This window comes from Zootoca vivipara, chromosome 1 (assembly GCF_965207765.1).
Source record: "Zootoca vivipara chromosome 1, rZooViv2.hap1.1, whole genome shotgun sequence".
NCBI classification, from domain to species: Eukaryota; Metazoa; Chordata; class Lepidosauria; order Squamata; family Lacertidae; genus Zootoca; species Zootoca vivipara.
This window is the reverse complement of record NC_142582.1, coordinates 71,722,029-71,737,417: the sequence shown is the minus strand read 5'-3', so window position 1 is coordinate 71,737,417 and position 15,389 is coordinate 71,722,029. Positions and strand designations below refer to the sequence as shown.

General features: G+C 43.4%; 1 protein-coding gene across 5 annotated transcripts in view; it reads right to left on the bottom strand.

Annotated features, from left to right (window-relative positions):
- The window catches only part of DCDC1 (doublecortin domain containing 1), a 244,302-nt gene that overhangs the window by 195,371 nt on the left and 33,542 nt on the right, over positions 1 to 15,389 (bottom strand). For all 5 annotated transcript variants that reach the window (XM_088653766.1, XM_060275323.2, XM_088653781.1 and 2 more), the window contains 2 exons: positions 4,630 to 4,835; positions 2,923 to 3,016 (listed from right to left, as the gene is read on the bottom strand). In XM_088653766.1, coding sequence (XP_088509892.1) covers positions 2,923 to 3,016; positions 4,630 to 4,835 — 300 coding nt within the window. The remainder of the gene's footprint in view (positions 1 to 2,922; positions 3,017 to 4,629; positions 4,836 to 15,389) is intronic.

Sequence of the window (15,389 nt, the reverse complement as noted above, 5' to 3'; positions counted from 1 at the left end):
ATTCCTTCATTTCTAAAATGCAACATGAGTCATGTCTTTTCTAAAACTGAGTGAAGTCGCTGTGTATTAAATATGCTGCCACATCTTCTGCTTGAGCAAGTGGACCAAAATGGTGTGAATTGTTAATGCCTTGCTGCTTTGGTTCACGGCTTGTGATTGATCATTTGTAACTATATCTACTCCTTGTTCCATGAAATCAAGTATGGAGTAATGGGTTCATCAGATTTTTGGGTTAAATTGAGAGTGAAGAGGTACTGTGTGTGGAAATAAGAGTTGCCATGTTCGGGGCTGGCCTTGTAACAGCATGGAATCTAAAGGCGATATTCAAAACCAAATCACTCATCATACGCTTACTGATTCTGAATAGGGCCCATTTGCAGGGGACATTTGGTAGTTTTCCAATAGACTTTATGCCTCTTTCCTACTTCTAGCACTGTACAAACAATGTTATAGATAAAGTCTACACAGGTCAAAGTAGAAAAGATATTTATACATCTTTCTCTATACAAACAAAAATAGTGTTCAACTCTATTATTCAATTCTTTTTTTACTCCTTGTATTATCAATATATTTCAATAACTCTGGCAATAAAAATATAATTCAGCACTATAACTTTGAAACAACTCTGTCACCATTATTTAAGCCTCAAAGCAAATAAATTTGTTATGCTAGCCTTAGGTATGCTATAAACTAGTGACATTTTTAGCTGGTGGCTAGCTACTGCAACATGTTAAGGTATTACTCAAAGAGTGATGTGCGGAATCAAGCAAAGTAAAAGCAAATAACCAGAAGCGATTGCATTTAATAATGAACACAGTCCAGACAAGCACTTAAGTCTTACTAATTTCAATGAAAGCAGATGCCCAACACTACCATTTAAACCAATGGGTTCTAAACTTGATTAACTTTGGCCAATAGCTTCTGAAGACTTGAAAAAGAATGTGTGTCCCAAACTACTCACTGCTTCCACGGCTTTGTGACAAACAACCATACATAATTAATCTCTGTTAAATTAAAGTAAAACATGATCAACTGCATCAGTTAAGTATGATTGCCAGAAGCTAGTTAGCTATAGATTCTATTTTTGCACCTTAGGATAAAATGTATTTGTTTATTTAGCAAGGTTTATATAGTGTTCAATAACAAAGTCTAAGTAGTTTTCATAAAATGGTATCAAATATTAATTAATATAGCAATAACATTACCAAAATATAGATAAAAACATCAAGGTTTTTTTAAACAAACAAACAAACACAAATGTATGTAATAAAATAACATGTCTGGATAAAAGTAAAGGTAAAGGACCCCTGACAGTTAAGTCCAGTCGCAAACGACTCTGGGGTTGCAGCGCTCATCTCGCTTTACTGGCCGAGGGAGCCGGTGTTTGTCCACAGACAGTTTTTCCAGGTCATGTGGCCAGCATGACTAAGTTCTCCCTTTTTAAAAGGGAAATTCCCTTATGCTGAATAGGCTTCCTCGTGAGAAAACTTGACAGCTATGATGACTAAGCAGCTTCTGGCAAAACCAGAGCAGCGCACAGAAACGCCGTTTACCTTCCCACCGGAGAACCTATTTATCTACTTGCACTTTTGAACTGCTAGGTTGGCAGGAGCTGGGACCGAGCAACAGGAGCTCACCCTATCGTGGGGATTCGAACTGGCCGGGTTCCCCCAGCCACTCTGGGCGGCTTCCAACAAAATATTAAAATACAGAAATCCATCAAACATTAAAAGCTTCCCTAAACAGGGAGGGGTTGCCAAGCTCTTCCAAAGGCCAGTGCAATTGCTGACTTGAGACACACCCCATACAACCTGGAGCTGGAAAGAAGAGCATAGATTGTCCATGACCTCATACAGAGTCACAGTATGAGATCAGGGACAAGAAGGATAAGTAGGGTGCTGGAACCAGATGTTTTGGCTTGTGCAAGATCAGGCATAAATTGCAGCCTTCTGGCTACAAGGAAGGCAGAACCAAACTGCCAACACCAATCTGGTTGCTGCAACCCCAGAAGAATATTGTAAAGCTGTAAAAGGGGAAGAAGAAAAAATCAAAATGAGTAAGGGGCTGGATCAGCTCCCCTACGAGGAAAAGTTACTATAGCTGGAGAACATGATGGGTGTATAAAAAGCTATGCATGGTGTGGGTAAAATGGATATAGGATTTTATTCCTCTCTGATAATACTAGAACCTATAGTTATCCAATGATGCTGCTGAACACAAAATGACAAAAGGAAGTACTTCTTCAGAATAGGGGGTTAAACTAGGGAATTCACTACCACAAAATGTAGTGATAGCCACCAACTTGGGAGAGATTTAAAAGGGGATAAGGTCATCAATGTCTAATAGTCATGACAGCTGACTACTGCCTCCAGTACTGCAGGTGGAATGCCTCTGAATACCAGTTGCTGAGGAACATGAATGGGGCGAATGCCATCCATCCTATGTCCTGTTTGCACACCTTCCATACGCATCTGCTTGGTCACAGAGACCAGGATATGGGACTAGATGGACTTTCAGTCTGATCTAGTAGGGTTCTGATTAGGTCCTCGTCAGGTACCCTGGCTAAAAACTATTTTCCTGACCTGAAGAAGTAGCCACAAATGTCAGTTCATAGCAAGCTTAAAATGCCAGACTGAAATCAAGACTGAAACACGAAAGGCTGCAACCAGATGCTATGGATTATCAAAGAGGGTGAGACTTTCGTGTATGAATTCTCTCTTCTTTTTTAGTATAGTGGAATAATAATTCTTGATACTAAGTTCATATCGATAAATATATATATGCCTGCTTTTGAAATATAAGGCAGTAATTCCAATTGCCTTCATTCCCCCCCCCCCCCCACATTTATATATACAGTAGCTAATGCATGGCATTCATTTATAAAAATAAAAAACAGCAAAATGTATAGTAATTTCTACTTACCACTCAAGAGATCTTCAATTTTTTCTCCATGCATATTATACATATACTTTGCTGGTGAAACAAGGTTCAGTCTCATGGTACAAGCATCTAAAAACTTCACAAATTAAAAATAGTTTCACTAAATATGGAAAACTTTAGAATATTTTTTAAAAAGGAATAAAAATATTTGGTCAACACTGTATGGTTACACAGTTTGTTTTCTAGGGAGAAAGTAATGATTTTGTAGGGGCTGCCATGTGCCCTTAATTCTACCTTTATTTGTGGTGGTTCACAACTAAGGTTCCATCTTTTCACTTATTTCTTCTGCTGATTCCACATTCCTCAAGTGATACCAACCAATCAGTGATCACATAGTGAATGTGTAGAAGTCACAATGTTCATTAGCCAATCAGCCAAAGCCTACTAAAGGTTCTTTCACACTTTTGCTTGACCTGTATTTTGAGCATACTGTGCACTTATTAATTACCTTGGGTCTGAGAACTTTTCTCATTGGTCCATAGCTGTGCCTTGTGAAAACCCAATCTTACCCACTGAACTGAAGCACAGTTAAGCAAAAGCTCTCTTCAGATTTTCCGCACATCTGATAAGATCTGATTCAGTGGATAAGATTGGATTTTTACAGCTCTGGAACGAGAAAGGCTCCCAGACCTGAGGAAATTAATCAAGACACAATACAATCAAAATATGGGTCAGGCAAAAGTGTGGATGAGCCCTGAGACAGAGAGGCCAATGTGTCCCACACTGTACTGCTCTTGTTCTGAATAAGCAAACTGTTTTGTCTCCCTTTCTATGTGATCCCCCAAATATTACTATAAGGGGCCATACAGTGGTACCTCAGTTTGTGAATGCAATCCGTTCTGCAGAGGCGTTTGCTCGCCGAAGGCACGCTTCTGCACGTGCACGAAACAACGTTAGAGCACTTCTGATCGCTTCTGCGCATCTGATCCCACAGAACCCAGATGTAAACACTTCCGGGTCTGTGGCGCTCATAAACGGAGGCGTTTGTAAACAGAGGTAGGCGTAAACAGAGGTTCCACTGTATTACCAAACTTCAGTTGGAGAAATAAGAAAAATGTCAGGCCAAGGAAGAGAAGGATACGGAAAGTGGTAACTCTGTGGTCCCCTTCATTAAGCAAAGAGACACAAAGTTTTAGGCTTCTGTTTTGTTCTACCTCTCTCATTATGCACCAGGCAAGACCTAAGAAGCTACTTTTCCAATTTCTTTAAATCTCCATTCTCCATGCAATTCCTTCAAGTTTCTTGTTTTTTGTTTTTGTTTGTTTTCCTTTTTTCTTCCACACAAATAAAAAAAACCAAGCATATTTACTTATATAGTCTTTGCAAAGCTCTACAACTTGACTGATACGAATTTCTTCATCTTTTCTACCCCATGGACATCATAAGTACACCAAGGCAGTAAAAAAAATCCACCATGATGTTCTGCATTTTGAATCGCTGTGTCTCTTTTGAAGTGGTTACATGGAAATGAATGGGGGCAATTCCAGAGTAGAACCATGGAAGATAATGGCCTAATTAAAACAAAAACAATAACTGCAGTGCATAATAACAGCAGTCCAGTGAATTGGGTGTGGATATATATATTTTTAAATAAAATCTGCAGCTGAATCTCTATTGCAATCATATAAGTAAAATGGATAAATACATGATATTTTTTACACATTTGTGCTCTGCCACATGCAAGCTTACCTTTTCATTCTGGTCTGGGGGAGAAGATATTTCATAACCATCCTGCCCCATACAGTTCTTAAACACCAAAAATCTGACAGTGGGCTTCTCAGTAAGTGTCTTCATACATGTGGATAGTACAGGCTTGGTTTTTCTCCTCTTGATACCTTTAGGAAAGACTAGGCCATTCAGTGTCCAAGTTGCCTTCTCCGTTAACAACAGATGGTCTGGAAGGGAAAAGGTAAAGTCAATATTTGGCTTCAGAATTAAAAGTGAACACATCGTGCTCCCTTTCCCCTATTACCTTAATAACACACTGGCTGGTATCCATATAAAAGCTGATATTTTTGGAAATACGACCCCATCTTCCCACAAACCGTGACATAAGCTGTAGCAAGCTGTCTCTACTGATAGCCTGCATAAATCATCATTCCTGAAGGGAACAGATGTTCAGGGTATGAAAGAGTAATACCACAATTTAGTCATAATTAAAATTCACCTTAGCATGCCTCTGTAACTGATCAGAGAGGAACATTTTACTTCTCCATCTACGAAAATAAATGCTTTTCATCACCTTTGCTTCACAAAAAGCAAAGGTTCTTATCTCCAGTTCTTAACCTGCATTTGCTTTGGTTCACACTATTCACAATGTATCTCACAAACCATCCATTTAACAGTTCACTTCCTAATTCTCCTCTATAAGTCTGAATGACCTACATAACATCACAGAAAATCAAGAATTTGAAATAATAGTTACGTTCTTAACTCTTAACCAATTATTTTGGGAACCAATTTCGCTAAAAGCTGGGGTACAAATCTAAGTAATAAGAATAGGGGGGGGGGGACAATCCCAGGAGTTTTGCCTACTGCTTTCCGAAACACACTATGCTGAAAAAGCCACATTATTTCACCACCTTTTATCAAGCTGGGTGAGGTAGGAGAGAACAAAAGTGGGCATGCTATTGTTCTTGCCCCCAAGTTTTATAGATTTAAAATGGACTACAGTCGTACCTTGGAAGTCGAATGGAATCCGTTCTGGAAGTCCGTTCGACTTCCAAAACATTCGGAAACCAAAGTGTAGCTTCTGATTGGCTGCAGGAAGCTCCTGCAACCAATTGGAAGCCGCGGAAGGCCTCGTCGGACATTTGGGTTCCAAAGAACGTTTGCAAACCGGAACACTCACTTCCGGGTTTGCGGTGTCCAGGAGCCAAAATGTTCGACTCGCAAGGCATTCGGAATCCAAGGTACAAGCATACAGAAGAATTCTGAAAATGTAACTTGATAAGCCATGACAAAAACTGAATAGTTACTTCATTCAGTTCTAATAGGAACACACAGATTCTTTGGGAAGTAAAGACCTTCTGGAGTAGATTTTGGAGCTGCATGGGGAGCTGGGCATGGGAGGTAAAAGGGCTGTTGCACAAATGGATACAACAATTTGCTGTTTCCAGGGTGCCTTTTCATCTTCAAAGCAATAACAAAGTCCAAAAAATCTAAAATGGAAAAACTGCAGTTGTCAAAAAGGGAGTGGAAATTGAGTGAGTTTTAATATCCTCATCTCAAAGCACTGCCTTTGTTGCTACAATGCGCTAGGTATTAAATCTTTCCACATACAACGCACACGTAAAGGCACAATAGTTATTCAACAGTAATGTTAAGCTGCAGCAAATAAATGTGAATTTAATACACAGAGAGAAGGATAGGAACAACTTATACGGTAAAATAAGCAATCATACTTTCAGTTAAGTTAGACAAACAATTTTTAGGATGGCGCAAGTGATGTTTTTCCAGTTGATTCAAATGCATAAATTTTGCTATATTTTTTAGCTAGGGCTAGAACATGATTGTGACATTTTAAAAGCTTCCATAGCGCCCTGTGGTCCTGATCCAGCTAATGTAAAACATGACTAAGGCCTTTGGAAAGCAAGTGGAGCAGAGGAGTACCTAGGGTCCCTTGCACACTTGGCAAGAAGCTGTATCAGCACACCCACCCACAATCACTTTGCCACAATAGCCACCTTAGAAATCACAACATTTTACGTGACCCAAGTACTTGAAGCATTCTGAGTGAGGGCAAGGTGAGGAGGAAAGGCAAAACAAAACAAAAGCACGCCTTTGCATTGCAGTGTGAGAAGGATGTGAAGCTTCTCCCGTGTTTGATTTCGCCACGAAAGCAGTGGCGTATCACCACACACAAAAACGTCATACACTCCATCATCCGATGGGTGATTTTTGTGCCCCCCTCTGACTGTATCCTCGGCGACAGTCGGTTTCACCAGCCCCTAGGTTATTAACTGGTACTACTACTTTCATTTAGACTTGATGTTGGATTGGGTTTTTTGTTCACATCTTGTTGAATGTATATCATTGGTCACTGGCTCCTCCACTAGGACTGATACATGCTATTTTAGAGTTACAAAAGGCATCTGCATTTTTTAATCTTGAAATTTGCATTGTTATATACGGTACTCTGTTTCCTTCCATATTTTTCTAAACATTTCAGACATGCAGCTCTTTCTTTAAACTGAAGTGTTGCAAAGGAATTTGTGCAAAACTCTAAAGGATGAAGCTTAATCCATTTGTCTTCAGTCATTGCTGCTTAGTATCCCAGCTGCTGCAGGAGGTACTGTCCACCGTCATTATTTCCTGCAGCAGAGCTTGGCCACCCTCTGCAGCAGTGCCTCTCCCACTGTTGCCACCAACACTGCCATTGAAGCTCCCAGGGCTTCTTTGAGTATCAGAATAACTAAACCTGAGCTGGTGACTCTCATCAACCGCCTCAAGAGCCAATGACTTTTCAGCCAGTTCTGCTGCTATTGCCTGGCCAACATGAACACCAAGGTGCTGAAGAAAGCTTGGCTGGGATAAGTCAACCGCACTGAGTGGGTTAGAATCCTCCTGATTAACTGTTCCTCAATTCACACCTTGAGGGTTCATGCCTATATGCCTATTAGGCCACTGGAGGCAGCAGGTCATGATTAATCCCCCTAGGTAGCAAAAGCTCTTCCTGTTGAGTAGCTGTTTGTCAGAATAGTGGCCACGTCTTCTGAGGTGCAGTCCTCGAGGGGAAGAGCTACAACTCTGTGGTGGAGCATTTGCTCTGCAGGCAGAAGATTCCAGGTTCAATCTAGGTAAGGCTGGGAATGTCCTGTCTCAAACCCAAGAGATAGTACAATGTGCTGTATGGGTCCCTATGAATCAGACCGCAAGCAACAGAAAGCTCCACACACACACCTATATATATATATAAATACCAGGCATCCCCAAACTGCGGCCCTCCAGGTGTTTTGGCCTACAACTCCCATGATCCCTAGCTAACAGGACCAGTGGTTGGGGAAGATGGGAATTGTAGTCCAAAACATCTGGAGGGCCGCAGTTTGGGGATGCTTGATATATACCATAAGCTACTCAAACTAGATAGACCAATGGTCTGGCGGTAAAAGACAGCTCTTTTATGTGCAGGTGGTGGGAGAGCAGGGGATTGGTGTTACATTTGTTGAGACCATGACCCTTTTGTAAAAAATGAAGTTATTACAATTTAATTCAATAGATCCTAATAGAAAACAAGAAGCCATTTTTCTGCTTTAATAACCAACTTTTCCAAATTTAATTTATGCTTTGAAAATCCAATAATCTTTAATATAATTATGTCTTCTAACCAAAATACAATTTGCTGCAATGGTTATAGCCAGGTCACATTCCTATCTTTAGTTTTAGTCACTCCCTGTTCTTTAAATACTTGACTTCTTTGTTCCTGCATGCTCTGAAGTGCCATTCTGTATTGCCACAGGCACAATGGCTATGTTTTTACTAGCAGTGAAAGCAGTTGTCATTAGACTTTAAATTCAATAGCATCATTTTGACATATTATTTGAAGTATGTCTTAATTTAAAATTTGATTAAAATTACAAACACCCCAACTTGTATGCCAATCAAAATATGTTTAGCCCCTCATTTGAACTTTTATATGAACTATCCATATGTGCAACTCATACAATCAATAGGAATTAAATATTTTTTTTCAAGATTGTAAACATGTATTTTAATAAACCTGAAAAGATAATTACAAGATCAAAAATTATTTGTAGTGGATGAACAACTAATTTATATATGTCAAGAATTATTTCCATCAAAACTATGGAACTACAACTGATTTAAGAACACAGTACAGTGACTCCATTATGCACTGGACAAGGAAGAACCTCTTTGCATACGTGAATAATTTCTCTTAACAGAACGAGACGCCAATATGTATATATAACTTTAATTCACACCAGCTCTAAGAGTGAAGCTTGCTCTGCAGCTTCTGTTGTTACTTCTACACTGCTGCTGCTGCTTCTCCTAAGGCAGGCTTCCTCAACCTCAGCCCTCCAGGTGTTTTTGGCCTACAACTCCCATGATCCCTAGCTAGCAGGACCAGTGGTCAGGGATGCTGGGAATTGTAGTCTCATAATGTTGTGTATTGAGTCAAAGGATTTTATATCTGTATTATTATTGTCTGTATTTGCATTAGGATAAAGTAACTGCCTTTTGGTTCCAGAGGGTACAGCTACTATTGGTTCATTTAAGCTGCTGTATTTGGATCCTCTGTCTTATTGGTTTCCTCCAAAAGGCAGCACTGTGATTGCTTGATATTGTTCCCTCCAAAATGTATCCCTTCCTAGCTAGTCCCCTGTCCCTATAAATGTAGCTTTCCTCTCCTCAGTCTTCAGTCTTGTTCACTTTAATAAAGAGCTGTTACTAGAGAACTGTCTCCAGCATGTTTTGTCAAGAGAGCTGAAATCACAAACCCCACGTCACAACAATTGGCGACGAGGATGGGATCCGGAATGCTGAGGAGCGGTTAAACACAACCCTGCCTCAGAGTCCGGATTGCAGCTGAGAACAAGACTCACTGGCCAGCTGAGAAGACGACCCTGCCCGCTAGGACAATGGAGAGTCCAAGGGTATTGGAGCCCTTCCAGCCATCAGAGCCCCACACCTGGGAAGACTACGTCGAACGCTTCGAGTTCTTTGCAGTGGCTCAAGGGATCACCGATGCCAGCAAAAGAAGGGCCACATTCCTGAGCTACTGTGGGCCCGAGACCTTCAAGCTGGCCAAGGCATTACTTGCTCCAGCGAAGCTGAGTGAGACATCTCTCAAAGATATTCTTGCCTGCCTAACAAGCCACTTGGCGCCTACTGAGACCAAGATGGCCCGGCGGATGGAGTTCCATAAGAGGCAGCAGCATGCTGGGGAGTCTGTATCCACATTTCTGGCTGAACTCCGGAAGCTCGCTCAGCACTGCGGCTTCCAAAATCTGGAAGAGACTCTCCTGGATCGGTTTATTGGTGGTCTGAGCAGCAAGAAAGCCAGAAGACGCATCGTGGCTAAAGAAGAGGTTACCCTTGCTTCAGCCTTGAAAGAGGCCACCGCCACGGAGAATTATGAAAGAGAGGAGCTTGATGCCAGTTGCAAGGCCACTAAGCCACAGATAGAAGTTGCGCATGCCATGGACGAGCTAGAGGCTACTCCGAGCCAGAGCCCAGCCCGTGGGGTCGAGTCGGTGCGTCAGGCCTGCACAGTGCACAGAGATCGCCGAGGCAGTTGCCCAGGTTGTGGCGGAAACCATGAAAGGAAGAGTTGTCGTTTCAGGGATGCTATCTGCCGGACGTGCGGAAAGACGGATCACATCGCCAGGGTCTGTAGATCGGCGGCGTCGGGAGCGACAGGAGCACCTAGACTGGAGCATCGCAGACCGCCCACAGCAACTCGTTTTCTAAAGGACTGCCACTACGTAACGGAGATCAACGGGAGGGCCGTGCAGTTTCCAGCGCAAGGCAAGGCACACGTCAAGGTGAAGATTGAGGGTCAGCAGTGCGACATGGAGGTGGACTCCGGATCCGCATTCACCATCGTGTCGGACCAGACCGCGAAGACATTCTTCCCCAGGGGTAAGTTGCCCCCTCTGGAGCCCTTTCCGGCAACCTTGCAGTCGTACTCAGCAGGCCGCATCCATGTTATGGGAATGTGTGCCGTGAGAGTACAGTTCCGGGACAAACAGGCTGTACTCAAACTGGTGATTGCGAAGGGCAGTCGCCCCAGTCTCCTGGGCACTGACTGGTTCCCTGCCCTGGGACTGAGTATCTCAGGGCTTAATTCAATCCAAACCTGCCCTGAGATGAGTGAGGTATTATGCAAGGAATTTGCTGGTCTCTTTAATGGAAAACTGGGTTGTTATAAAGGGCCCCCAGTTGACTTCGAGTTGGACCCCGGGGTGGCTCCAATCCGACTCAAACCAAGGCGAGTGCCATTTGCACTGCAACCCAAGATTGAGGCAGAGCTGGATAAATTGGTCAAGCAGGGAGTTCTCTCACCCGTGGACTCTGCTAAGTGGGAGACTCCAATCGTCACACCCCTTAAAGCAAATGGGGAAGTCAGGATATGTGCAGATTACAAATGTACTATCAATAAGGCACTCAGGGGAAACTCATACCCCATTCCAGTCGTATCACATCTGTTGGCTAAACTGGCTGGGGGCAAGGTGTTCGCCAAAATTGACCTGGCACAAGCTTACCAACAGCTGCCAGTAACCCCACAATCAGCGGAAGCACAGACTATTGTCACACATAAAGGGGCGTTCAGAGTTAACAGATTACAGTTCGGAGTTTGTGTGGCCCCAGGGATTTTTCAAGGGCTCATGGAACGCCTGTTAAGAGGTCTGCCGGGGGTCTTGCCATTTTTTGATGATGTTTTGATTGCTGGAAAAGACCCACAGGAACTGGTTGCGCGTGTCCGTGCAGTGTTGCTCAAGTTCAAGGAGGTGGGGTTGCAACTGAAAAAAGAAAAATGCAGTTTTGGGGTGCCAACTGTGGATTTCTTGGGGTTTAAAATTGATGCATCAGGCATCCACCCCACAGATGCTAAGATTAAGGCCATCATCGAGGCACCACGACCACAGAACAAGACGGAGTTGCAGTCATTCCTGGGACTTATTAACTTTTATCATTCGTTCTTACCCCAGAAAGCTTCGGTAGCTGAACCATTACATAGACTATTGCAGAAAAAGAATGTGTGGCGATGGGGGCGGGAGCAGCAGAAGGCTTTTGACTCCTTGCGAGGAATGCTGAGTAGCAGTAGCGTCCTTGCTCATTATGATGAGTCAAAGCCGCTGGTCCTGGCATGTGATGCCTCTCAATACGGTCTGGGGGCTGTGCTGAGTCATAGGGAACCGGATGGGTCGGAAAAGCCCATCTCTTTCTATTCCCGTACGTTGTCGCCCACAGAGCGCAACTATGCTCAAATTGATAAAGAGGCACTGGCTATTGTGTCCGGAATCAAAAGGTTCTATGATTATTTGTACGGTCGCCATTTCTCCATTGAAACGGACCACAAACCACTGTTAGGGTTGTTCAACCCAAACAAACAAACGCCACAAATTCTCTCCCCCAGAATGTTGCGTTGGTCAATATTCCTGAATGGGTTCCAGTACACCTTGACCCATGTGCCGGGGAAACAGTTGTGCCATGCTGATGCGCTGAGTCGATTGCCCCTTCCTGGCGGGAGCAATGAGGATCCTGCTCCGGCGGAGCACATTATGATGCTAGAAACACTTCCGGGGACTCCTGTAACAGCTACGGATATAGCTGAGAAAACTAGGAAAGATGCTGTTCTCTCCCGTGTGCTCACTTGGGTGGGGAGGGGGTGGCCAGGTGGTCCGCATGAAGAAAAATTCAGGCCTTATGCGACAAGGCAGCACGAATTGTCCATGCATAAGGGTTGTCTCCTATGGGGAGATAGGGTGATAATCCCAGCACCACTGAGAAACAGGGTTCTTGAGACGCTTCACATGGGACACCCGGGAATGGTCAGGATGAAGTCGCTAGCCCGATGTTATGTGTGGTGGCCTGGAATGGACCAGAACATAGAACAATGGGTACGAACATGCAAGGCATGCCAAGAGGTGCGGCCAGAAGTGGCCAGAGCACCAGTCCACTGGTGGGAGCAGTCCAGGACTCCCTGGAGCCGGCTGCACATAGATTTTGCTGGGCCATTCCAAGGGAAGGTCTTTTTGGTTATCGTTGATGCATATTCCAAATGGTTAGAAGTGGCGATGGTCCCTAGCATGGCATCAGCTGCCGTAATCAAGGTGTTGAGGCAGCTGTTTGCTACCCACGGGTTACCTGAGACCATTGTATCAGATAATGGGGCAGCTTTTGTATCCCAAGAATTCAGGGCATTCTTGGCTGATAACTTTATAAGAGGGGTCACATCCGCGCCCTTTCACCCATCCTCCAATGGGCAGGCTGAGCGCATGGTAAGAACAGCCAAAGAATCCATTGCGCGCTTAATGGAGGGTAACTGGTCGGCTCGCATTGCGCGAATGTTATTTTTGCAGCATGCGACGCCGTGTACTGCGACGGGCAAGTCGCCAGCCGAGCTGCTCTTAGGTAGAAGACTGGTAACGGTGCTGGATTATGTCCACCCAGATAAAATGCCAAACCGTAATTCAAGAGCAACCCCCCAGGCTGAGACTGACACAACAAGGTATCTCGCCCCTGAAGATCTGGTCTGGGTGAGGAACTATTCACGAGGTCCGCGGTGGGTGGCCGGTGTGATCACCCGGGCTAGTGGACCTGTGTCCTATTATGTGACCTTGGAAAATGGGCAAGTTTGGAAGAGACATATAGATCAGCTGAGGCGCCGGGCGCTCAGCAGGGAGGAGTCAGATAATTCATCCCTGGCTAATGACGCACAGCTGCAAGACCAGAGTGAAAATGGTCCAGAGGTACAGTCACCAGGGGCTTCAGCAAATGAACCAGGGTCTGCTAGTCCTCATGATGACGAGGTACAGGTCGGGGACCCTGAGATGTCTGGGACTCCATCTGTTCCTGATGAAACCCCTATAGCAGCCCCTCCACCACAGGTAACACCCAATCCAGAACCTGCAACACCTGTTGTCAGGAGATCAGGTAGAAGTTGTAGGACCCCACAGTACCTGAGGGATTACGTCTGCTGTGCTCACTAGGGGGGGAGGGGTGTTGTGTATTGAGTCAAAGGATTTTATATCTGTATTATTATTGTCTGTATTTGCATTAGGATAAAGTAACTGCCTTTTGGTTCCAGAGGGTACAGCTACTATTGGTTCATTTAAGCTGCTGTATTTGGATCCTCTGTCTTATTGGTTTCCTCCAAAAGGCAGCACTGTGATTGCTTGATATTGTTCCCTCCAAAATGTATCCCTTCCTAGCTAGTCCCCTGTCCCTATAAATGTAGCTTTCCTCTCCTCAGTCTTCAGTCTTGTTCACTTTAATAAAGAGCTGTTACTAGAGAACTGTCTCCAGCATGTTTTGTCAAGAGAGCTGAAATCACAAACCCCACGTCACAACAATAACATCTGGAGGGCCGAGGTTGAGGAAGCTTGTCCTAAGGTTTCTGAAGAAAGCACTCTGTTCAATTATTCGGGCTTTGGTTATATCCAGATTACTGTATGATTTTGTCAAATAAGTATGCATAGCAGGATGGCCAGTGTGGTGCCCCCCCCCCCCAAGATGTTGGTCTACAACTCCAACAATCTTTGGCTGTTTGTACTGGTGCTGATACGTGTTGTAGTTCAACAACATCTGGGGGCACAATGGTGGCTATCCCTCATCAATATTACACTCAGGACAGAGTTACATTAACAGCCACCAGTAGTTTTACAATGTAAACTACCCACACCGGTGAGAAAATAGTGTTCTAATAGTTATCCAAAGAGCCCTTGGCACTGTCACTGCATAAAGTTAATATCCTTCAGCTGCATAATAGCATTAGAAAAAAACTTTTTGTCAAGTATTTCCTACCTTGAAATATCAAAGGAGAATTTAACAACATAACTGATTTTCAAATGCAGCAGTATGTTGAAGACTGAAGGAGACTTGGGGCAATAATATGGAAACTTTCTAACGGCACGCTCTTCCACAGTCAGAAGCAGATTACATTTAAATTGTGGAAAATAAACTGTTCAAATCACCTTAAGTCCAGTCAATGGTAGACTTGAAATATATTGCCAGGCCAAGGCACTGTGATGAGTAACAAGTAACTAAAGAGTTAACTGTGTACTGTAGCACCTGACCACTGAGGAAGATCATGTTACAGAATGTACCAGAAGTGTTTCTGTATGTTGCAGTTGGTTTCGTTTCTGCCTGGGAGACGGTCGCAAGATGTCTGCGCTCTCACCAGGTTGTTTGTTATTTTCTCTCTAGAATAAACTTAAGTACCGTAGTTATTAGAACACTTTGGACTCTGTGTGTTCTTAAGAGGCTTTTTATCCAACGGCTATACAAGCTTTCGCTGTGTGAGAAGAAGAACTCTGCTGTGTGTGTTTTACTGCCAGCCCGGTTCTACGGAAGCAGAGAAGCGGAGAGGAAGCGCGCCGGGCGATAATCAGAGGCTCCTAATTGAGTCATAAACAACTCAACGGAGCCCTATACCCGTAACAGGCACTACTGGGGGAAGATACATTTTATTTATACATTTTTCCCCAGAGAACGGTTTAAAATTTAATAGAATGGAAGTTAAATTTGGCTGTGTTTTGGTTTTGTCCTGCCACTGGGGAAAATAGAACCAAAGCAAAGTTCTGTTCAGTGAATAGTCATATTTTAAACTGTGCATTTAAATTTTATTGTGGTTTTAGAAAATTATCAACGAAATATAATGGATACATTTTAAATAAATAAATAAAATCTGTAACTTAGGACAAAATTATATCTCTTCTACAATTCATGATGTATTTGTATATGCACACACACACACATACAAA